This window comes from Thamnophis sirtalis, unplaced genomic scaffold (genome assembly GCF_051295495.1).
Source record: "Thamnophis sirtalis isolate CommonGarterSnake01/CBP01778 unplaced genomic scaffold, rThaSir2_p1.2 scaffold_4, whole genome shotgun sequence".
Lineage (NCBI taxonomy): Eukaryota > Metazoa > Chordata > Lepidosauria > Squamata > Natricidae > Thamnophis > Thamnophis sirtalis.
This window is the reverse complement of record NW_028261384.1, coordinates 89,573,544-89,598,240: the sequence shown is the minus strand read 5'-3', so window position 1 is coordinate 89,598,240 and position 24,697 is coordinate 89,573,544. Positions and strand designations below refer to the sequence as shown.

Genomic DNA, 24,697 nt, shown 5'->3' with positions numbered 1-24,697 from the left:
TTAATCATATCCACCTCTTCGCAATTCTATGGACCAGGTCTTGCCACATCTTCCTATTGTGCATTACTTCCTTGCTCTTTATATGGGTCTGTCTACCCTTGAAGACAACTCAGAAGCTACAACTGGTCCAAAAAGCACATGCAGCCCTAGGTTTGCCATTCTTACACCTCTGTTGTATGAGCTGTATTGTCTCCCAGTTTTCTTCTGGATGGCAGGGATCAGTGTATTTTCAGGATCATTTCTGCCTGACAGTATCTGCCCTTCCTACCAGATCAGATAGGGTAGGTATGCTCCGGGTCCTTTCCTGAAGTCTTGGCATCTGATGGGAACTCGGAGGTGTGCCTTTTTCTGTGGCTATCCCTACCTAATGCAACACTCTCTCCCCAAAAGATTCAGCAAACCCAGGTGCAGGATGGAAAAAGAATATCTGAAACTGGTGGCGAAACATCCTAAAGGAATGACTGTGGATCCAGGTTTTTGTTTTAATTTCATGATTTAGCAATTTCATTTTATGGTTTATTAATTTTATTGTTATTACTATCCAGAATTTTGATTAAGATGGGCAGCCATATAAATATTACTTATAGAGGTAAAAGTCTTGCATTCCACAGAAATGCTTACTTTTCTTCTTCCATTGAAAAAAGCCACTGCAGATGTTGCCCTTGATGACTGCAAAATTTGGATATTCTCTTCATATACTGCTTCTGTAGTTTGCTGAGGATACCAATTATCTCTTATAGCTATTGCTGTTTTTTTCTAAACATGGGCATATACTAAGGTGACCACACATCCCGATTTCAGCGGGACAGTCACGATTTATAACAATTTGTCCAGTGTCCCAGGGCGTTTTAAAAAAGTTCCGATTTTCTGGCTTCATGTTGAAAGCCCAGTGGATTTGCTTAAGAAATCCTAACCGGGGCAAGACAAAAGACACTCTATCTAACCTCTCTCTCTCTGTCTCAGTACTTTCATTGAAGATATTAAAACTTTAAAGCAAGAAAACTGACTCCCCCCTCCCCTTTTACTCACTTTTATAAGAAAAGATGACCCAGTACCATAGAGCTCCAGGAAATACTTGGCTAGAGAGGTAGCAAGTGTTCCTTCCTGGATTTTCCAGAGGGGAGGGGCACGGAGGTTGGAGGTCGGCTCGTGTGGAAAAAATGGTGGCAAAGTTTCTTTGAAAAATATTTCCCTGACTAATTTCACCATTTTAATTTGCTCAGTTCTTTGTATTAACAGCTACATCATCCTGGATTGACTTGTAGTGCTCACTGGTGCCTGCTGGTAAGTGAGCTGGGTTTTATTATTTTTTTAATGTATTTTAAAATAATATTTTATTTATTGTGCATAGGATTTTTTAAAATAGTTTTATTCTGTGTGGATTCTTTTTTTAAATTGTCTTAGACTATTTAAAAAAAGATTCTATCCAAAATAAATTGAAGTGAAACCATTTTTAAAAATTCTATGCACAATACTTTGAAATGTTTTACTTCAATTTATTCTGTGTGGATTCTTTTTTTAAAATTGTCTTAGACTATTTAAAAAAAGATTCTATCCAAAATACAAAATACCAGCTGCAGTTATTCACTTAAGAACTGTGGCAAGAAAGGTGGTATAGTGACCAAAGTTACAATGGCATTGAAAAAAGTGACTGATTATCATTTTTCACACTTAGCGACGATTTTCGCACTTAGCGACCATTGCAGCATCCTCATGGTCACGTGATCAAAATTTTGATGTTTGTAAATTGTAGTTATGTTGAAATAGAAAAATTACAATACTATTTTTGCGTTGTATGAAAATTTTTGTTGCTTGGTATAAAATTTTTAATCAAGCCCCTCCTCCCCCCCCCCCCATTCAAAGGTGTCCCTCTTTACCAATCTGAAAATCTGGTCACCTTACCCATCCTCCCCCGCTCTTGCCTTTCCTTCTGCTTGCTCCATCCCAGCAGGTGCTGAGCCCGCCTCTTATTTGGACCTCCTGCATCCCCCTCCCAAATGGAGCACCCCATTTCAAGCAACGAAAGCCATTTTAAAGCCATTTAAAAAAAATCCCACTTTTAAGGTGGTGAGCAGATCTAATGCTCCTTCCGACTCCCTACAACAGAGAAAGGGAGGGGGGGAAGAAAGTTAGGGAAGGAAGGAAAGGAAAGAAAGTGGGAAGGAAAGGAAGAAGGAAGGAAAGAAGGGGAAAAAAAGAGTGACAGCGGCCTCATTTCATCCAAGCAGGTTTCCATGCCTAAAATGGGACTAGAAACTCCTGATTTCTTGTCTGGTGCCTGAACCACTACTAGGCAAACTGGCTCTCTTATCCATATTTAATCTACTGTGACCAAATATCTTCCAAATCATGCCAGGAGAGCAGCTCAGCACAGCTGCATTGAGCAACAGGAATTATTTTTACAGCTGTGTAGTTTTCCTTTTGCAAAACTAGCAGATTAAACAGCAAACTCGCCACAAGATTGCAAGTAACTTCTAAAACTTCTCCTCAAATAGCAGTTATCTGAAACTACCCAGTGAGCAGAGTTGGGTGTTGATATTACTGTATCTCTGTATAAAGCCATGAATTTGTTATAGAAGGTCATAGACAAATAGCTGTCCTTTGGGGTCATTACAGGTGTCTGGAATAGAAGAACATGGGTGTTTTCCGATACGGAAGCATTTGTATAAAATAGAGTGCAACATTGGCTAATAAACAATAGCTCCAAACTTAGTTTTAAAGTCATACATTTAAATTCATTGCTATTTTCACATACTATGTGAACGAGACAGTTTTTATATTCCAACACTTCAGGATACAGTGTTAAGCTTATTGCATTGGGAGATTTTGTACAACATTTGCTTAAAATATTTAAGAAAAAAATGGTTGGATATTTTTTTGTTTAGAATGCAAGGCAAGTACACTTCAATTTTAAGGGACTGGGATTTTTTCCATATACTGTACAGCTAGACCTCAATTTACAACCACAATTGACCCTAAAATTTCCATTGCGAAGCAAGATGGTTCCTCATTTCATGACCTTTCTTTCCACAGTTGCTAAGTGAATCACTGCAGTTGTTAAATGAACCATGCAGTCATTAAGCAAGTTTGGCTTTTCTTGGTCACTTTGCTTGTTGGAAACCAGCTGGGAAAGTGACAAATGGTGATCGCATAATCCTGGATACTGCAACTATCATGAACACATGCCAGGTGCCAAGCAAATTTTGATCATGTGGTCATGAGGATGGTGCAGTGGTCATAAAGGAGAAAAACAGTCACAAGTCAGAAGATCAACAAAGATGATTAGGGGACTGGAGGCCAAAACATATGAGGAACTGTTTCTGGAACTAGGTATATCTAGTTTAATGAAAAGAAGGACTAGGAGAGACATGATAGCAGTGTTCCAATATCTCAGGGGTTGCCACAAAGAAGAGGACTCTCCAAGGCACCTGAGGGTAGAACAAGAAGCACTGGGTGGAAACTAATCAAGGAGAGAAGTTGTGAATGTTCCAACACTGGAAGTTTTTAAAAAGATGTTGGATAACCATTTGTCTGAAATGGCGTAGGGTTTCCTTCCTAAGGAGGGGGTTAGACTAGAAGATCTCCAAGGTGCCTTCCAACTCTGTTATTCTATTCTAACATATACTGTTTTAAAGAAGCACAAAGGGAACAATCCTCCAGGCTTTAATGACTATCACTAAGTGTTGTAGCTTATGATTCTTGATGAATGTATTCTGTTTTATTTTTCTTTATGTACACTGAGAGCATATTCACCAAAGACAAATTCCTTGTGTGTTTAGGAGTTTAGCTTCTCTCTCTTGAAAATGTAAGCTAGCATAAGGCATTATAATGCAAGCTAGCCTTAGCTTTCAAACAGTTCATTTAGTGACCAAAGTTACAATGGCATTGAAAAAAGTGACTGATGACCATTTTTCACACTTAGCGACCATTTTTCACACTTAGCGACCGTTGCAGCATCCTCATGGTCACGTGATCAAAATGTTGATGTTTAGCAACAGATTCATATTTATGATGGTTTCAGTGTTCTGGGGTCATGTAATCGTCTTTTGTGACAAAATATAAAAAATTTAATCAACCCCCCACCCCTACCGGTCAATGGTGTCCCTCTTTACCAATCTGAAAATCTGGTCACCTTAACCTAAACCTTAACCTAAATCAGCAAATAAATGGATAAAAACTACGTTCATTGGCTTTTCTAAATTGATACCATTCGGATGGTAGCACTAGAATTTCCACAGTGCAAGTAGACTAAGATTGGTATTGTTAATGCATGAAGAGGATACCTTATTGAGAAGTCTGATCTAAATTCATAGTAGGCTGACAGTTGGATCCCAGGTGAAGATTTGATTTATAAATAAACAAGGTAGACAACCTAAAACCCACCTGGAAAAGACAGGGGTTGGTTTTCCAGTGATTCTGTGAGATTGGAGGGAAAAGTAGCAAAAGAGAGAAGAGGATAGAGGGATCAGCAAAAAATTCTTCTGAGAATTCAATAAAAGCAATACTGTATCAAATAAGAGATAATGACATCCTCTTAAGTTACTGAGCATGTTTTATTTTAGAAAATGAAATTTTACAAAACTGTAACTAAATACCTGAAGCCACATTTTACAAAGAGTTTGGTTTTTTTCGTGATGGTGGAGATATTACTTGGGGATTTTGGTGGGAGATGGAAATGTCTAAGAAAGAGCCCAGGACCTTCTTCATCCCCCTCAACCTCCCCTCCCCTCCCCTCCCAGAATAGTTTAGGGGAAATTTCATAGAAGCAAGAAAGAAAGAACTGTGTTCATTGAGCTGTGTCACCAGAACTGCAACGCTTCCTGTCCAGCTGCTTTGAATGTAGAGAGAAGCTGACACATATTGTGTTTGCTATCTAAAATGAGAAACATTCTTTCTGAAGCTCTCCAGAGAAGGGCAAAGCAATGAAAATGGGCATTCGTAAATTATTTGGGCTGAATAAAAGGATAGAAGGACTGAAACTTCTTTATCCATCTTGAATAATAGGATGCAACATAAAAGAGGTCCTTTCAGCAAATCTGGGTGTAAAATAGAATCATTTGAGGTTTTTTATTCAGCAATTAATATATGGGGCCCTGTCCTTTTTTTCAAACTTCTCCTTGACTTAAATAGGGCTTTTGTAAAATTAAGACTAGGAATACTGTAGAAAACATGGCTGTTGTGAATCATACATTTCTCTCATTTTATTTCTAAAGAGTTTAAGATGGAGTGCACAATGTAATCCTAGCTATGACTTCTCATAAGTAAGTTTTTTCTTAAGTGCAAAGGAGCTTCCTTCCAAGTAATCCTTGTATTTCAGCCTTATAATAATATTGGATTTAAAAACTACCTGGCATTGCACATTTTACCTTTCAGTAAATGCCCAAATAGAATTGGTCAGATTTCATCTCCCAGAGAAAAGATTAAGTATAACAAGATGGGATCTTTAACCCTCAACTTTTACTGAAAAAACATGCCTAAAGCATGATCCAATAAAAAGAAGTGAAAAGTGAACATTATTATATTGTTTCTTGTAATAATTTAAAAAATAGTTAGCCCATGGAAAGAATACAGTTTTAGAAAGATTGTTATGAAGTAGATTTACACATCACACTAACTCATGTTCTATGTAATCATGGATTATTGAATAAACCATAGTTGTTATGTTCATTCAGTACACTAAGGCAAAATCAAATAACATTATGACTTAGCATGAACCCAGTCAATGGCTAGGTTTACAGAGCATACTAAGTCATAATACAATGTTGGATTTTTGCTTAACATGTTCAATGAATTCAGTCAATTGTACTTTATTAGTAAATCATGGCTAAGAAAATACAATTTACAAATATGCCATTGTGGGAAAGAGACAGTGAGTCTTGAAAACATAGAAAGGCAGAAGTGTGAGGGGATAGATTAGAGGGTCTCTTCAAAGGTATGAATACTCTAGTCTTCAAAGCTTCCTTGCAGGTCCTCCGTTCTGAATTCAGATCTCACTTAATCTCTTTCTGCTACTTGCTTTTCTCAAGGCAGCATATCTAGACAGCCAGTTTAACATATTGTCAGGGACAAGAGGGGAGAATGTGCAGTGCAAGGCAAGTTAAGAGGCAGAGACTGGAGAATTTTCTCATCCATGAGAAAAACATCCAATTGCCCTTCTGGCGCTAAGAGAAGAGGCGGGTTCAGACAAATGAATTAGAGAGGAGGACTTAGCTGTCTATCAGAAGTTGATTGGGCATTATTCAAATGAGTAAGAGAGAGTATAGAGTATAGAGTATAGAAGTTTATTTGTATGCCGCCCTTTTCCCTGGGGGGACTCAGGGCGGCTCACAACCCAAAAGGGAGGGGGAGACAAACTTTTAACATAGAGACAATACATAATTAAAAACACAACATTCATACCATTCGGGCGGGTTACAGTCTTAGCCCCAGGCCTGACGGGATAGCCAGATTCTGAGGGCTGTGCGGAAGGTCTGGAGGGTGGTGAGGGTATGAATCTCCACGGGGAGATCGTTCCATAGGGTCGGAGCTACCACCGAGAAGGCTCTCCTCTGCGTAGTTGCCAGTCGGCATTGACCGGCAGATGGAACTCGGAGGAGGCCTAATGTTAATTAGACTCTCCAGCTTTCCATAAATCCTCTAGATATAACTTGGACTGTCACCTGACCCTATGTATTAGATGATGCAAGTGTCCATGGAATGGGTAGAGGTTGATGTGAGTTTTATTGAAAATAAAATTGTCCCCTAGAGTTCTTTTGCTATTGTGCACTGCCCACCAGTGGGGACCAAGAGGCAGGCCATTCAGTATAGTGCTTTTGCTGCTGAAACCTATGTGGGTGGCCAAGGCTCATAAGAAGTATTGTTTAGTTCTACTGAGCCCTGCCTCTCTTCAACATCTGCCAATTTTCTGGGTTGCCTGCACTATCTGAGCTACAGGGAGGACATCTCCCATATCCCTGAAACACCTGATGCCACCCCTTCAGACTTGCTGGCCCAGTTCCCCTCTTCATGACAAGGAAGGTTGAGGTAGAAAGACTGAAGTGGAAAAACTGGAGGAATGTCAGCCAGCACAATGTTGTATTTGACTTTCTGATGGTTGATCTCCCATTTTAGCACCCACCATATGTGATCTGTTAACTGGGCTGCCAGCACACCATGCAGGGAACCTGGGATGGAAGAGGAACTATTATTCAAGCACTCTCTCCTCACCATGTGACACATACACCGCACCAGCCACTTCAGAGAATGGGCCCAGATAGACCTCCAACCTTCACCCCCATTTTTGAATCATCAGCTTAATTGCCCCCAAGATAGTTAGGGAACATTGAAAATTCCACTTCAGCTTTGGTGGTTCAGAAAAACCTGAGGTCACTTAGCCATGACTACGAACTCGTATTAGAGAAAGGACATGATGAGTAGAGAAGTCCTGAATAGCCAGCCAGGTAGCCGCCTGCAGAATTTAGGTAGATATCAAATAGTCCCTCTGGTTTTTATCAGAAATCCATGGCCCTTCTTAGTCTTGGTCTACATAGTGCACTAAGTCAGATTGGCTTACACAACTGAGTAAAAAATGTCTTTGGTTGAAGGTTCATCCCCACATCCCCCTGACGGCAGTTTTTATATGAGTGCCTTCATGAGGTTTGCTTTCTTATAATTCTCCAGCTCACAGAGGAGGCAACGTATGGTGTTTTCAGCAGGTCTAATTTTGAAGTGGGACTTCTCCCAGCACAATATTACCCATGAATCTGATCCTAGATGCAGTTGGTGATATGGTCAGGGGTTGGTGGCATACCTAGAATCGTTTAGCCCCATTAGACTGCTACAGAGGGCACTTCCCACTTCTGATGGCTGGTCCTTCCAGGTCCACCATGACCATTCTGGGTGGCAGACCCTTGGCTTCCAAAGAGACATCTGCATGCATAAGGCCTGGCCATCACATTCCAAACCACTTGTCAGGCCTACACAGCCTCCTCATTTATACAAGATGGCACTCGTTAAAAGTGTGTTAATCCACAGTATAAAAACAAGATTGATGTTTTCTTGGAAAAATTTCAACCCCATGCTCCAGAGAAGTTGGATTCAAATCAGGAAAGACTCTGCCAGCTGTGTCTGCTGATTCTGTCACCAGTGAGTGCATTACAGGCTTTCCGTTGTTTTGCTGACAAGCGATTTCAAATTCCTGCTCAGGCATCTGTGGCTTGGTGTGGCCCCACAGCTCTGGCCCTTTTGCACATGCATACAAATCACAATGTGTGTACAAAAGAAGTTGGTTTTCCTAGTAATTCTGCTTTCACCATTCTTCCCCCCTCCCCCACTATTGCCTCCTATTGATATCGCTCTGGGACTATACTTTCTATTGTGTCTATTACTTGGGAACGTAGTTTTTCTTTCTCCACAGGCTGCCTCTGCACTCCTATCACAGGCATGGCCATCCTTTTGCAGCGTAGGTGAAGATGGAATTTCCTCATTATCAGTTGTGTTTTCTTCTTCACCCTGCACATCTCTTCTAGGCCTGTAGCCTATTTGAGTGGCTGTTTTGGACACGGGCTTCATGCATGACATGGGCAACTTAAGAAGAGGGTGCTCAAGCCCCTCAAGTGCCCAGATCACTGATATTAAGGACAGCAACGGGTGATTGTTTTTTTTTTTTTAATACAATAATAATGCTCAGTGATGGTGACGGAAGAAACCACGTATCAACTTTTTATCTTGTTCCACACTGAAACTGTAAAGAGAACATTTGCCATCCTCATTTCTGAATCAGGGCATCAGTTGAGGCAGGGCAATTGATGCCAGTCTACTTCTCTGGCAGTTCAAGGGCTGAAGGGAAACATGTTAACATAGCTGTCTATTTATCTCCCTTGGGGGATGCACTGTATTTTTGTTATATCTTGCCAAAGATCAATTTCTATCCACTCTTGCAGCCTTTGTCAGATTGCAGTGAACACTGTTTGGAACTGCTGAATCTTTGGATGTAATAATCAAAATATCCTTCTTCACCAATCACTTCCACATCTAAAGAGTACTAAAAGCATATCCAGCATCAAAATTTATTGAAGTGAATTTGGGGGAGAAAAATGTTGCTTCATTTTTTTTCTTCATTTGTTTAGATCATTCTGCTTGAAGGCATAGAAGACAGGGGGAAAAAATCAAAGAGCACCAATTTCAATTTTAGTTGAATGGGTATACTGGCTGTTTTTCAGAGCATTTTTCCTCTTTCCCCAGGTATGACAATTGTCAAAGCTTCTGGTGAAAGAAATAACATTTCCCAAAAACAAGGTATATGTGTACTTTCAAGATTATATTCTCTTAGTTTCTAATTCTGAAATTTCCTTGCAAAATCCTTTTTCCAAGGCTGTGTTATTTGTTACTTGTAAAATGATTGCCTGGTTTTGAGCATTACTAGAGCTGTATGGCTGCAATTTTTGGAATAATTTAGGTCGTGTAAAAGAACCCAATGTTCACATTTATGTCAGGTCATTGGGTGCCTTATGGACCTTATGGATTGTGTTTCCACCTGTATTGTGTTTGATTAAAAAGCTCTGCCAATACCTCCCCTCCCCCATCTGGCTACCTTTTCATCCAAAGAGACTTGGACTCTGTAAGAAGATGAGCCCTTCAAATCCAAAAAAGCCAGCCTGAACTGAGAAAGGACCAAATAGTGACTGACTCTATCCAGTTACCTGCTGCATCTGTCAGTTTCACCCCAAAGGTAAAGGAAAAGCAAAGTAGGTTAGGAGTCCCAATCTACTGTGCTCTGTAGCTGAATGAAGGCACAAGACAAATATGTGTCCCAATTAAAACTAGCTCTCCCCACCCGGGAATTCTCCATGGGTTTGGGAAGTCCTGGACTATTGCATAAATGTTTGCCACAAAGCTTTTAAGGATACAAGGACATTCCTAGATAAGAACAGCTCCACATCTCCAATGAAGAAGAATTGACAAACTCATTCTTCTAGTCAGGAATTAGCTGGAACTTGATACATGCTTCAATAGCTTATTCAGAGCCACCTGTCTTCCTAGTCTACCATGATCCAGATACTGGCTACATGTAATGAGCCCATTAATGCAGCATTTCTAGAGGTAACCTGGCTGGAGAAGATTGGCAGAAAGTCCAATAAAGATATTTACCCTTCTTTTCCATCCTGCTCTCCACTTTTCTCTCTTTACTGTGGATTTTTCTTCTTTTATACAGATGCAACCACTTTCATAAATGTGATAAATACACATCTCATTGCTGCAAGAGGGGGCACCCGAATTACCCTTAGCTGTTATTTTGGTACTCAGGGAAGTTGGCATAAAGAGACTGATCAGGGCAAACACCAGGAAATTATGAACAGCTCCAGAGTCCATGTGACTAGAAATAATTCAATTGTAGTGATGCGGATCAACAAACTCCAGAACAACGACAATGGTATCTATCACTTTAAGAGCAAGAACTCATTGAAGGCGACATGTGGTACTGAACTCAAAGTCATGGGTAAATCTTTAATCTTCTAAATACTGCCCTCTCGGATGCTACATGCTTGGGTATCGCTATGTATGGACAATACTTCTTGACACAAGGCCATACATTTTGTTCCTAGAGAAAAATATACCAGCTAATTTTTGGGATTCTGTCTGTTCATACTGGCAGCCCGTCTTAGCTAGACATGTTATGAATTAAAATAGAATAGAATGGAACAATGCAATGCAATACAATACAATACAATGCAAGAGTTCGAAGGGACCTTAGAGGTCTTCAAGTCCAACCCTCACTTAGGCAGGAAACCCTATACCATTTCAGACAAATAGTTGTCCAATCTCTTCTTAAAAACTTCCAGTGTTGCAGCATTCACAACTTCTGGAGGCAAGTTGTTCCACTGATTAATTCTTCTGCCGGGAAATTTCTCCTTAGTTCTAGGTTGCTTCTCTCCTTGATTAGTTTCCATCCATTTTTTCTTGTCCTGCCTTCAGGTGCTTTGGAGAATAGATTGACCCCCACTTTTTTGTGGCAACTCCTGAGATATTGAACACTGCTATCATGTCACCCCCAGTCCTTCTTTTCATTAAACTAGACATACCCAATTCCAGCAACCATTCTTTATATGTTTTAGCCTCCAGTCCCCTAATTATCTTTGTTACTCTTTCTAGAGTCTCAACATCTTTTTTCATCGTGGGGACAAAAACTGGATACAGTATTCCAAGTGTGACCTTACCAAGGCATTATAAAGTTGTGTTAACACTTCATGTGATCCTGATTCCATCCCTCTGTCAATGCAGTCGAAAACTGTTGGGTTTTTTGGCAGCTGCAGCACACTGCTGGCTCATAATTAAATGGATGTCTACTAGGACTCCAAGATCCCTTTCATAGTTACTACTGTTGAGTGAGGTACCACATATACTATATCTGTGCATTGTGTTTTTCTTGCCTAAATGTAGAACCTTACTTTTTTCACCATTGAATTTCATTTTGTTAGATAGCGCCCAATGTTGAAGTTTGTCAAGATCCTTCTGTAACTTAAGCCTATCTTCTGGAGTGTTGGCTATTCCTGCCAGCTTGGTGTCATCCTTCCCAAGTTCTCTCTATTGAAAGTAGCTCTCTTAATGTCAAAGACTCTAGTTTGACTTTGTTCTATTGCTCGTGCTTGCATAATGCTGAATTTCAATACTGTGTGATCACTCGCCCTCAAGATTCCTGTAGCTTCAACACCTTATATCATTTTTTCATCTCTGTTAGTAAGAATTAAATTGGCTGATCCCCTATTTCCCTGCTCTGCTTTTTGGGAAACAAAGTTGTCTGCTAGGTTTGTCAGGAATCTGATTAACCTACCACAGTGCAGAGTTTGTCTACCAGTTGATGTGCTTCCTATATATCTTAGTTTACTGACTAGCAAAAAATCCATCTATTTCCTATGTTTCATCCCATCAAGTTTCTGTAATGGCAATAATATTATTATAACTTGAGAATGAAGACAGAGGCTCTTTGTTCAGTAACACTGTAACCAATTTTAATGTAGCAGTAACTTGAGTAAAAGTAACAGAACTTGTAACAAAGTAACGCTAGTAGACCGGGCTGTGTGCGCGGCTAATTGAATGTAACAAGAAGTAGACCGGGTAGTCTGAGGAGAAGAGGCAGCGAAGCAGTTCCGAGTATACCGGGTTGTTCGGCTGCTCTGGTAGAACGGGTGGCGGTTGGAGAGAGTCTGCCCTTTTATATTCCAGCAGACTCGCGCTGGTAGATCGGGTGGCGGTTGGAGAGAGTCTGCCCTTTTATATTCCAGCAGACTCGCGCTGGTAGATCGGGTGGCGGTTGGAGAGAGTCTGCCCTTTTATATTCCAGCAGACTCGCGCTTGACAGCTCAGCAACTGACAGGCGCGTCTGATTGGCTAAGACGCTGCGCCTATGCCAGGCCCTTGCGTGTCGGCTTGAGGAATAGTTCCGGATGACTGTCGTTGCCTTAGCTGATCCAGGTGTCTCCTCCAGATGGATCCATCGGGTATCCGTGCCCTGTAGGAAACGGGTCCTGTTACTTCAGTTATAACTGCAGGAACCCATCTCGTTTCCCCTCCATAATTCCTAGCCCAAACCAGGTCCCCAGGTTTGAAAGTGCGGGAGGGAGTTGGAGGCCCCAGGTTGCCAGACTGAATTCCTGAATAGACGGGATGCAATCTATCCAGGGTGGTCCGCAGGCGTCTGCCCATCAGCATCTCCGCGGGGCTTTTCTGTGTCATTGGGCAAGGTGTGGAGTGCTGTGCCAGTAAGTACGCATCCACCCTTGCCTGCCAGTCCCCACGGTTAAGACGGCCCAAAGCCTCCTTGGCCGATCTAACCGCCCTTTCCGCTCGGCCATTACTGGCCGGATGGTAAGGGGCAACCAACGCATGGCGGACCCCTTGCTCGGCTAGGAAGGTTTGAAATGTTGTGGAAGTGAATTGCGGGCCGTTGTCGGACACTATTGTGTCCGGCAACCCGTGGGTTGCGAACAATCGTCGCAAGGGTCGCACAGTACTGTCAGATGTAGTGGAGTGCATAAGCAATACTTCCACCCATCGAGAGTACACGTCCACAACTATGAGGAAAACCTGTCCGTGGAAGGGGCCGGCGAAATCTATATGAATTCTTGACCATGGTCCACGAGGCATCTCCCATTCCCGGGAGGGAGAGGAAGGTGGAGATGGCCGGGACTGCTGGCATGTTTCGCATTTGGCAACCCAGGCTTCAATCTCCGTATCTAATCCTGGCCACCAAACAAAACTGCGAGCTAGAGCCTTCATTCTGCTGACTCCAGGATGGTTTTCATGAAGGCGTTGCAAAATTTGTTGTCGGAGGACCATTGGGATGACCACACGGTCGCCCCACAACAGACAGCCTGAATGAATGGATAGCTCTAATTGTCTGTTTTTGAAATGCTTGAACTGTGGAGGTAAAGCACCCGCAGGCCAGCCTCTCAGGACCCAATTCAATAGTTGTGACAGTGTAGGGTCAGACTGAGAGTGAGTGGCCACATCTGTAGCAGTCAACGGCAATTCTAGCTGTGCAATTGCCAGGACCGAACGGCAAGGAACCGCTTGGACTTCCTTGTCTGGAAGTGGGCAGTGACTAAGGGCATCTGCATGCCCTATCTGCTTGCCCGGATGGTAGCGCAAGGCATAGGAATACGCCGCTAAGAACTCCGTCCAGCGGGTCATCCTTGGAGAAAGGATAGGGGGGGGGTCGGCCTATCACCAGCCAGAAGCCCAAGGAGTGGCTTATGGTCTGTGAATAGGGTGAAATGCTGCCCATAGAGATAGTCGTGGAACTTTTTGATTCCTGACACTGCAGCCAGAGCCTCCTTGTCAATCTGGCTGTAGTTCCTCTCAGCTGAGGACAGTGTCCGGGAGTAAAAAGCTATGGGAGCTTCTGATCCATTGGGCAGGACGTGGCTCAGAACAGCTCCCAAACCCACGGGGGAGGCATCACACGCTAGAGTCAGGGGCATCTTGTCACTATATTGTACTAAGACTGCCTCTGACGTCAGCAGGGATTTGACAGCCATGAACGCATGCGCTTCCCCATTGCCAAGGTGCGGATCAGTCGAGTAACCGATGTAGCGGCTCGGCTAGTGATGCCTTGTGGGGGATGAAAGGCGCGTAGAAATTTAAAAGCCCTAGGAATGATTGTAGCTGCGCCTTCGATGTAGGAGTAGGAGCGTTCCTGATGGCTGCCAATTTAGAAGGGGTAGGGTGGATTTCCTGGGCATCAATTGTGAAGCCCAGGAAGTCCACTTGGGGCACAGCAAAGAAACATTTGCTGCGTTTTAATTTAAGTCCCGTGCCCCTGAAACGGTCGAGGACTTTCCTTAAGACTTTGATGAGGTCTGAGCGGCTGTTTGCAGCGATCAGGACGTCATCAAAGTACGGTACCACACCAGGGAGCCCATGGAGCAGTCACTCCATGAGGCTCTGGAAAATCCCCAGGGCAACAGATACGCCGAATTGGAGGCGGCGACAACGGAAAGCCCCCCGGTGGGTGACGATGGTTTGGGCAGCCGCCGCATCGTCATCCACAGGAAGCTGCTGGTAGGCCTGCGCCATATCCAGTTTGGCGAAAATACAGCCCTGCCCCAAGGAATGGAGCAGGTGCTGTACAACAGGGACTGGATAGGGGTTTGCCTGAAGGCCAAGGTTGATCGTCGACTTATAGTCGGCGCAGATCCTAATGGAGCCGTCGGCCTTCACTGGGATGACAATGGGGGTTTCCCAACGTGAGTGGTCGACTGGCTCCAGTATGCCCTGCGCCATGAGCTTGTCGTGCTCGGCTTCAACCTTTGGCCTTAAGGCAAAGGGCACCCTGCGGGCCTTCAGTCTGATTGGGGCAACCTGGGGATCCAAGTTAAGAGAAATGGGGCTGCCCTTGTATTGGCCCAGCTGGACATCGAATATGTCAGCGTAGTCTGACAAGACTGCTGCCACATCGGGAGGCGTGTCCGCAGTGAAGTGAATTCCCTGTAGGGAAAGACCCAGTGGAGTGAACCATTCCAATCCTAAAATTGAGGGTAGAGGTTTAAGAACTATTAGGGCAGGTAAAACGGCACAAAACTTGCCATAAGCTACCCTCAAGTTGTATGAGCCCAGAATAGAAATGTGGGAGCCTTGATAGTCCTTTAGGATGGAGTCAGGGGGAGACAGATGGCAATGTTTAACATGAGGGCACAAAAAGGAAAATTTGTCCCAGGAAAGCAGAGATTTTGAGGAGCCGGAGTCAACTTCCATCCTGCAAGGTTTCCCTTCAATCAGTAGGGTTATATTAATTTTGTCCGTACCCTCTGAGGCTAGGTTGATGGAGCTGTCAGGAAGAGACGAGGATGCTTGGTTGATGTTGAAACAGTCTTCTGGTCGTTGTGTAGGCTTGCGGGGCTGAGAGCTTTTGGGCGGAGGAGGAGGTCCATAAGGCGGCGGTGGTTCAAAAGAAGAAGCAGGAACAGGCAGGGAGGCTTTGACGTGGGCTAGGTGGCCCTTCTTGCCGCAGTGGTGGCAAACAGCTGTCTTGAAAGGACAGGAAGCTCGGGCGTGCGCCCCGCCGCAGCCATTGCAGGCAGAGGAACTTGCTGGAAAACGGCTGATGGCTTGAGTTGGACGAGGCTGCTGTCGGCGGGGCTGTGCCCCAAGTCTGTCCACCTGAAATTGTAGTAAATGGTCTGGCAGAGGGGCGAGTTCATCGATGAGATTCGTTATATAAGATGGCTGCTGGAGCGGAGGGGGTGCCAAGGCAGTTGAGGCTTGCACGGCGGGTAAACCGCCGGCAACAGTCATTTGTGCCAAGTAACGTTCTATTTCAATTGAAGAGGAGTCTGCCAACTCCGCAGCGCGAGCCTCATCTATGGCATATACCAAAGTGACCTTAGACTTACCTAATAGTCTACGCCTAAGAAAAATATCTTTCAGTCATCTCGCAATAAACATCTACTCTCTGATTCCATGGCTCCTGCTTCTATCCCTCACAAACACATATACAACACATATCTGCCCTCATTTATTTGAATTTCTAATTCCCCCTGTGTATTCCTTATATTCTGTGCGTTGGTGTATAGACATTTGAGGGTTTTTTGGCTGACCCTGTGTATATTTTCTACATAACCTGTTTTGTGCCTGAATTCCCCTGCTTCCCTACCAGCTGTTTGATTAGTGCACATGGTATGGCACTCACTATTAAATGTTTGATTTCACTTGACAGCAATGTTGCAAGGCGTGTGTGCCCACACCCATAATGCCATGCGTGCATGACACCCCCATACTCTCTCCACACCCATGTTCATGCATGTGTGACACACACAGAAATGCAGCCCATTTCAGGCCTAGCAACCCTTCCTAAAACCTCCTGAGACCAAAAATGGGGTGCGGGGGGCACTGCACCCCCTGTGCTCACTGGTGTGCATACACACCCCCTGCCCCCCCCAACGCATGCATGGCAGAAACCCAAAAACCAGCTGGCCAGTGAGAGGCATGTGCGCATATGTAGTGAAGTTGAGCTGGGGCGACGGCTCGCATACCCACAAAGAGTGCTCCATGTGCCACTTGTTGCATGTGTGCAATAGGTTCTCCATCGTGGCCATATTCTAGATTACTGGGGACAGAAATGTTCTGTATCAATGCATTCTATCTCCCCGTTGTTTAGTTTAAATTTTTCTCCAGAAAATCTATGAATTCAATGCCAAGGAACTCAGTTCCTTTCTTTGATGGAACAATCTCTTTTGTACAGTTTTTCTTTGGACCAGCTGCAGATATCGTGATTAATATAACCAAAGCCTTCACTTTTACACCACTCCTTTAGCCACACATTGAACTCCATTATACGCTGGCCTTTTTCTTTTTGTTTCCTTATATATTTCCTTATATATTGTTTCCTTATATATTGGAAAAAATCTGAAAAGTATAGCCTAATCCTATCCTACTAAGTTCCTGCCCCAAGTTCTGGAAATCATTCTGCACAGAAAGTACATCTTTTGGGAACAGATCATTTGTGCCAAGAGATACAATAGTATCAGCATCACAGTCCTTAATAGCATCCTTGACTATCTCAAAAATACGCCCCTCGTCTCTGTTAGTAGTAGCATCTGGCAGACATCAAACCTCTTTCAAAACCTCTGTATCTTTTCCTAAATTTACAGGATTTAAAGGATATTTAGCTATAGACTTGTGGTACCTAAACTGCATCGCAGGATCTGAATTATGTCCTGGATATAGTACAGACTATTTTCATGTCAAAGATGGAAATGAAAACAATGGTCAAAACTGGATATTTCTGTCAAAGTAGTCCTAGGATAGAGGGTTACACAATCATGTTATGATAAGCAAAGCACAGAAGTGAAGTGAGTCATTTTGTTGTTTTGAAGGTATCAGCACCTATGAGCAAGTGCAGAATCGGCACAATGTGAAAGATGCTATCATCTTAATCCAGACAATTCTTCTTGTCCTTTTTGTGAGCATACCTGTGTTGCTAACCCAAGGGAAGGTGAGTGAATGGAATAGTCATAATCGTTCAGTAGGGCCTTGACTGACCACTAGACTATAATCAAATTTGTGATTATAATGGTGATTTTTTAAAATATTAGAGCATGTGGGTAGCTTCTTCATGAATCAAGGAGGGTCTTTTGGGCATTTTTAGAGCAGAGGTGGCATAGTGGTTAGAGTGCAGTACTGCAGGCTACTTCAGCTGGCTGCTAGCTGCAGTTCAGCAGTTCAAATCTCACCGGCTCAAGGTTGACCCATCCTTCCATCCTTCCGAGCAGATGTGGCATTCAGCTGGTTCTCTCTGGTCCAGGTGAACCAATAATGGCAGCTGCAGGAGGCTCTGCCCACCTACCCTGACATAATGCGGGAGCACTGCGCATGTGCAGAATGTGTACATTTGCAGATATGGTGCGTGCACTCACATTTGTGAACTGGTAGGGAAGGTAAATGAATCTCACCGCTGTTTCCGAGGTGGGTAAAATGAGGACTCAGATTGTCGGGGGCAATATGCTGACTCTGTAAACCACTTAGAGAGGACTGTTTGGGGATATTTCACTTGTACATTGTGCCAGCGTAATAATATATCTGGTATGATTATGATTCTTTTTTTAAAAAAAAATTTTTTTTTGAATAGACACAAACAAGAATATAACTATGTGGGAAGTTATCATCCAGCCCTCTCCCAGAAAAATGAAATATCCTAGGAAATATTGAAAAGGCAGAATATTTTTCTGGATATGAAAAGAAAGAAACATGTTTAAAAGACAGAATAGTTGCCTGTAGCTTCCTGCCCATCCCCACTGTTAATGGACCATTGAGAAGGCCAGGCTAGTCCCTTTTACATAATAAAGACTTCTCCACTGCAGCCTCCGGGGGGGATGGGAGTAAAGGCATGATAATATTGGCCCTTTACTCAACTGACCACATGGCATATGAGAACTCATCCATACCTGGATTCAAAACACAGCCTAGAGAGTAGCCCCTGCATGGCCCCATGGGAGTCTGACAACCAATCAGAATACATTTCTTACATAGGAACAGGAAACAGAGAGGTGGGACTGAACAGGTTATAAAAAGCCTAGCAAGCCCCTCCTTCAGCCCTTCTCTTCTTCTCCACCAACATTGAAGCATGTGATCACATTTTCTGTTCAGGGCTCAAGCCATGTCTCCAGTGTCTTTTTCCCCACTTGGAGCTGAACCCAGAAGGACATTTCTTTCATCAACTATATACATCCAACAGAAACAGGAAGTTTCTCACAGGAGCAGTTAGAGGTAAATCATAGAGAGGCAGGAAATGCATCAATAAACAATGGAGATGAATGCTAGAGAAGAATAAAGTTGCATTCAAGGCCAACATAACACCTGTAACAGCGTAAGCATGCAGGGAGGGTGTGGGGAGCATGGGGGTGGAGCCATCCTCCTCCTGCGTCCCTTTTTTTGGTCCCAGGAAGCTTCAAGGAGGACTGCTCGGCCCAAAACTGGGCACGGGGTCATGGTGGTGTTGCATGCATAAGGGGCGGAGAACACGCATTGTATTATGGGTGCGGCCATGTGCACATGCATGCTTTTGGCATGCGAGGACAAAAAGGTTCGCCAACACTGCCGTGGGACATCTTTTGGGCAGTTCTTTTACTGGCATGCAGAAAGAAAGAAAATGAATTGGAAGCATGTTTCTACCTCTCAACCCCCAACCCCAAACACAAAGTATTTTGTTTCCATTCATTAGTTGGTTCCATTTTTCTTCTTCAGCAGGGGCTGATGGTTGAACTAGCTGATACATATGAAGACATTGGGGTTTACCAAGACAGACCAGAGAAGTGGGATTTTGGAGAACATCTGTGTGAAGAACAAAAAGGCTAGCAGCTAGCAGTTGACTTAACCAAAGGGATATCAATTCCTGGGACAACCAGGATCCCCTTTAAAAATTCTACTCTAGAGAAGCTTTTATCTCTTGCTTGCAGCCGCTCTGCTAGAAACTACTGCAGAGCACTATCCACAATCTCCAAATTCCCTGGGACTGTTGAATCAAAGACATTCAAATAGGAGAAAGGAGAAGGCAGGCAGAAACAATTTGAGGCACACCATAAAAATGAAAGCCCCCCCCCCAAAAAAAAAAGCTGTGAAGAAAAAATGGATTTATGTAGGGCTTGAATTTGCTCCACATTCCACAATGGAATTTTCTTTACGAATAGGTTAATAGGAGCTCTCACTCCTAACCGGCTAGGCAACAAAGGATTGAATATTATAAACTAGTATTTAGCATCACATTGCTTCAGTTTCTTTAACCCAGGACCTTCCAGAGGGTCTGGGACTACTGCTCCCAGAATTCCTTACCAAGATGGCTTTGGTGAGAATATCTGGAATATATTAGCGATATAGGACATAATGTTTTCCACTGAAATTTATAGCTTTGCAGTTAGGATTTTCCTTTCTTAGGCTTATGAAAGAATGTCAAAAATATATGCTGAATTTTTCAAAATAATAAAAAAGTTTAATACTATTTTTTTCTTCAAATTTTGAATTAGCATATTACTTCTTTGTTTCAGGAGCATGAAAATTCATTGTGTTTTTTCAAATGTCTACATTATAAAAAACTGAAGATGTAGCATTTTTAGTTTAATATGCATAACCAACTTCTTAGGAATAACATTTTCCATTTGGTCAGTGAACAACAGAACTTGGAGTCCTCCGGGAGTGGGCAGCATACAAGATAATAAACTATAACTATAACTAACTATAACTATTTGTAAATAATTATGTTTTGGGTCTATGGCAGCTCAAGTACCCTCCAGCTGGGTTGATTTTAAACAATCAGCATGGCCAGTTGCCAAAGCTGGGTAATGATCACAAGAGTTTAATTCAATCACATCTGGAAGGCACCAGGTTGGAAGAATAATACTTTATATTATGGTAAGGACTGCAGAGGTTTTTATTCCTAAGTGAACATATCTGTCAATAGGAAGACCTTCAGAGATTGCATTTGGAAAACCAAAATAAGTTTTTTTTAAAACCCTTTTTAAAGTTGAGACCTAGTCATTGTTAGCAAGCAGAGACACTTTGTAAAAAACAGATCTGGTCAGAGGTATTTTGCTATTCAAAATGGAATAATTGTTTGCATAGACATCTGTTCTGACCCCCTCCTCCATCCAATAACAAATGCCGAGACAAGCTTAAATGAGAATGTCCTTTAATAACAAGTTCAGACTCTCGGTGGCTGAAAGCCAAATAAACAAACAGATAAAGATCTTGGCAGCAAGGGTGACAAACTTTGGCAGCAATTCAGACAAACTCTGGCAGCAATCCAGCCTGCCAAGTTTGTTTCTCTTTAGTCAAAGCGTTGACTTCTGCAAGAAGGGCGTGGCACAAGCAGTCTCTTTTATAGTCTGGAGAGGAGCCTAATGACCATCAGCTGAGCGTAATTACCTCCTGTAATTACATAGTTGTTCTTGACGCCGAGTAGCCCTTCGACGGCGTGCATCCCAGAACAACTCACAGTTGGTTTCTGGATCACTCTCCCTTGTCTCCTCCCTACTGATCCAAGGCTCAGGCGCCACCTGGTGGCCAATCAGTCTCTCTGCGCCCTGCTCAGAGTCAGAACCTTGTCCAGGGTCTCCTCATCCTCCAGGGCCGACTCATAGGGGCCCTCGGTGTCAGAGTCTGGTGGCAGCTCCAATGGCTCCTGCTGGGCGACAACAGACATCTATTTCCAATACAAAAATAGTGAAAGGCTTGTTGTGAAGTCATAACACAAGTTACACCTTTTGTACTCATTTTGCATACAGAGATATCTAAAGGCCAGAGTTCATGTTGTGATGTTTTGCAAATTTAACCCTTCCTCCAAAACATCTACATGTCTCTAGTTCCCTCATCCAGATCAAGATTCAGTGAATGCCTGAGGCAGAAGATACTGCAAGCCATTTTTCCATTGCTTGACCACAAAAAGTCCATAAGAAAACAATAGCTAAACCTCTGAGGTAAGCCACCCCTCTCTAGAAAAACGAAGTATTTTGAGGAATATTTAAAAAGGCAAAATAGCATATTTCCCTAAATGAGAAATAGAGAAACATGTTTTTTTAGAGGCAAGAAGTAGACTCGGTCTTAATAGCCCCCAGTAGATATTTTATAAACATTAAGAAAGACTGGGCCAGCCTATCTACAAAACAAGAGACTTTCAGCTCCAGGATGATGGGATTATCCTTCAGGCAAAGCTATTAAGCCACAGTAGGAATTGCTCAACACTCTTTCAGAACACAACCTCCTTCATTACGCCATCTCAGAACAGTCAAAACGTCAACCAAACTTACCTCATATAAACACCTAGTGTTCTGCCCCGGGCAATGAGGTTCTGCTCGGGCAGCCAGTTAACTCCACGCTTGGGAATATTTTTCAGATCACGTTTATTATCAGGAATCCTTAATAGCAAAACTTACAGTTCAGTGTTAAGATTCTTCTGACTTTGCCTGATCTGTCCCATCACGTAGTGTAAAAAGACATTAATTCCTCTAACCCATGCTGCTGGTGCAAAGCTGCTTCTGGTAGTGCTGATAGCGATTCAGTGAGTGTGCAGTAATAAAACAATTTCCCGGGCAAAATACCCCACTGCCCAATCAGGGAGCACAGATGTGGTCACATGTTATGGGACTACATTTCCCATAAGGTAGTTACATTTCCCATGAGATAGTTGCTTAAAGGACACAGCTTCTAATTCTTAAATTAGCTATACACTGATGGGACAGCACACTCCCCACCTGGAATTATAAATTCCACTATCAACTAGCCTTTAACTAAAGATAAACAAAGGCTTAATATCAAACATGTAATTAACTGACTAATTAACTAAGCATGCAACTCTACCTAACTGATTAACTGGGTTACACAAGGCATAGCATCAAACAGTGCAAACAATCATGTAAACACAAAGCATGCAAAGTTTGAGGTTCAATCTTCTAATTCAGTCTTTCGTAGCAGCAGTACCAGGTTGCTGATTGGTCTGGTGTAAAGTTTCTTGGTGGAAGTCTGCTGATCGCGACCAGATTTCAGCGGCTTCAGAACTTGAACTTTCACCTGGTGAACCAGTCCATCTTTGCTGGGTAGGACTTGGTGCACAAGTCCTATTGGCCATGAATTCCAAGGCGTATCCTTGTCTTTCAGCAAGACAAGGTCTCCTTCTTCAAGGTTGGGTTGTTGGCACTGTCACTTGCGGCGATCTTGTAGGGTGGGTAAGTACTCCTGCTTCCAGCGCTTCCAGAAGGTGTTGGCAAGCAGTTGTACTTGTCTCCATTGTTGCTTATACATGTCCTTGGGACCAAAATTCCCTGCTGGTGGTGGCCAGTCACCTGTCTTCTGGTGGCTGGGGTGAGAATAATTGAGTTTTCAGGATCTGTAAAAATTGGTCCCAAAGGTCGAGAATTGATAATAGCTGCCACCTCTGCCATGAGGGTGGTAAGGATCTCGTGTGTCAGTGTAGGTGTCTTTACCAGCATTGAGTTCAGGATCCTGCGGGCTATGCCTATCAGTCACTCCCAAGCTCCTCCCATATGGGATGCATGGGGAGGATTGAATGTCCATACACAGTCACAGGCCTTCAGGTAGCCCTCGATTGCTGGGTCTAGGCGGTCGTTTTTACCTATCTTCAATTCCTTGCAGGCTCCTACAAAGTTTGTGCCACAGTCAGACCTAAACGCCTTGACCGGTCCTCTGTGCACCAGAAACCGCCTTAGGGCGTTGATGAAGCAGGAACTGTCCATGGATTCAATGACTTCAATGTGGACAGCTCGAATGCTGAGACAAGTGAAAAGTACTGCCCAGCGTTTGTTGTTAGCTTGTCCTCCTCTAGTCTGGCGGGCAGAAACAGATCAGGGGCCAAAAACGTCTACACCTACGTTGGTGAAAGGAGGCTCAGTACTAAGACGTTCGGGCAGCAGGTCGGCCCTCAGCTGACATGGTGTCGCACCTCGTTGCTTGCGACAGTGTAGACATTTGTGTAAGACACTAGCAACGAGCCTCTTGGCGCCTACGATCCAGATTCCGGCAGCCCTAATGGCTCCTTCTGTAAAGTGTCTGCCTTGATGTTGAACGTTCTCATGATGGTACTGGATCAGCAGCTTTGACACATGTTGACGGGCTGGAAGGATGATAGGATGCTTGAGATTAGAAGTCATTTCAGCCTTATCTAAATGCCCTCCTACTCGCAGTAAGCCATAGCAGTCAAGAAATGGGCTCAGTTTTAGAAGTGAGCTGGATTTTGGGAGGGGCTTTTTAGCCTGCAGACACTCAAATTCTGCTGGGTATGCTTCTCTTTGCACATTACGTAGAATGGATCTCTCTGCTTGGGTGCAGTGGACTGAGGAGCCTGTTTTGTGATGCAGGAAACGGATGATCACCTCCACCCCTGATACAAGAGATCTCCATCTGGAGAAGCATTCAAAGCGAGACAAGGCAAAGGGGCGGTTAGGGAGCAGTTTTCTCGCCTCTGGTATCATTGTTGACAAACATGTGGCCAGGTCGGGAACCTACGGTCGTACGTCAGCATCACTATCTGGGTCTTGAAGCTCATAATGTTCTGGACTCTGTGACATCAGGATGTCTGGGCAAGCCAGGAACTCTGGGCCCTTCCACCAGGTTGAATCTGCCAAGCGAGATGCATGGACAGAGCGTGTAGCATGGTCTGCTGGGTTCTGGTCAGTCGGAACATACCTCCACTGCTCAGGGTTAGAAGATTTCCTGATCCTGTCTACTCTATTACTGATGTAGACATAGAAGTGCCTGCTTCGATTGTGAACGTAGCCTAGCACCACCTTACTATCTGTGTAGAAGGTGGTGGCTTGCAGCTCAAGGTCATTCCATGGCAAGCGAAAGCATCAGGGGCGTCCATTCCCAACAAAAGCAGGATTTTGGCTTCAGGGTCTAGGGCAGGAAAGTGATTAGCCATGTGTCTCAGATGAGGTATGTTGCTTACTAACTCTGGTGTCCCGATCTGACTGCGATTGTCTGGTAGACCATCCCATTCTAGTAATGACGGCAGTGGGAACTGTGCGCTCCCATCTAACGCTTCTATGCAGAATCCGTTGACTTCCCTCCCCACCGTGCGCTGGGATCCAGTGCACCCTGAGATCGTAAATCCTGTCTCTTCAGTTTTGATGTCGAAGAGATTGAAGAATGCTGACCTTGCTAACGATCTGGTGCTTTGCCCATCTAAGATTGCGTACATCTTCACGGCCATTTCTGG

The 24,697-nt window shown here is 43.5% G+C and overlaps 1 protein-coding gene across 1 annotated transcript; it reads left to right on the top strand.

Annotated features, from left to right (window-relative positions):
- Positions 1-1,258: 1,258 nt before the first annotated feature.
- LOC148045967 (B-cell antigen receptor complex-associated protein beta chain-like) lies at positions 1,259-19,329 on the top strand (the record flags this gene model as incomplete). The annotated part of the gene is made up of 5 exons (XM_087714425.1): positions 1,259-1,274; positions 9,223-9,276; positions 10,193-10,477; positions 17,352-17,470; positions 19,222-19,329. Coding segments are annotated over 5 exons (582 nt in total), but the record flags the coding sequence as incomplete, so codon positions are not given.
- Positions 19,330-24,697: the final 5,368 nt, after the last annotated feature.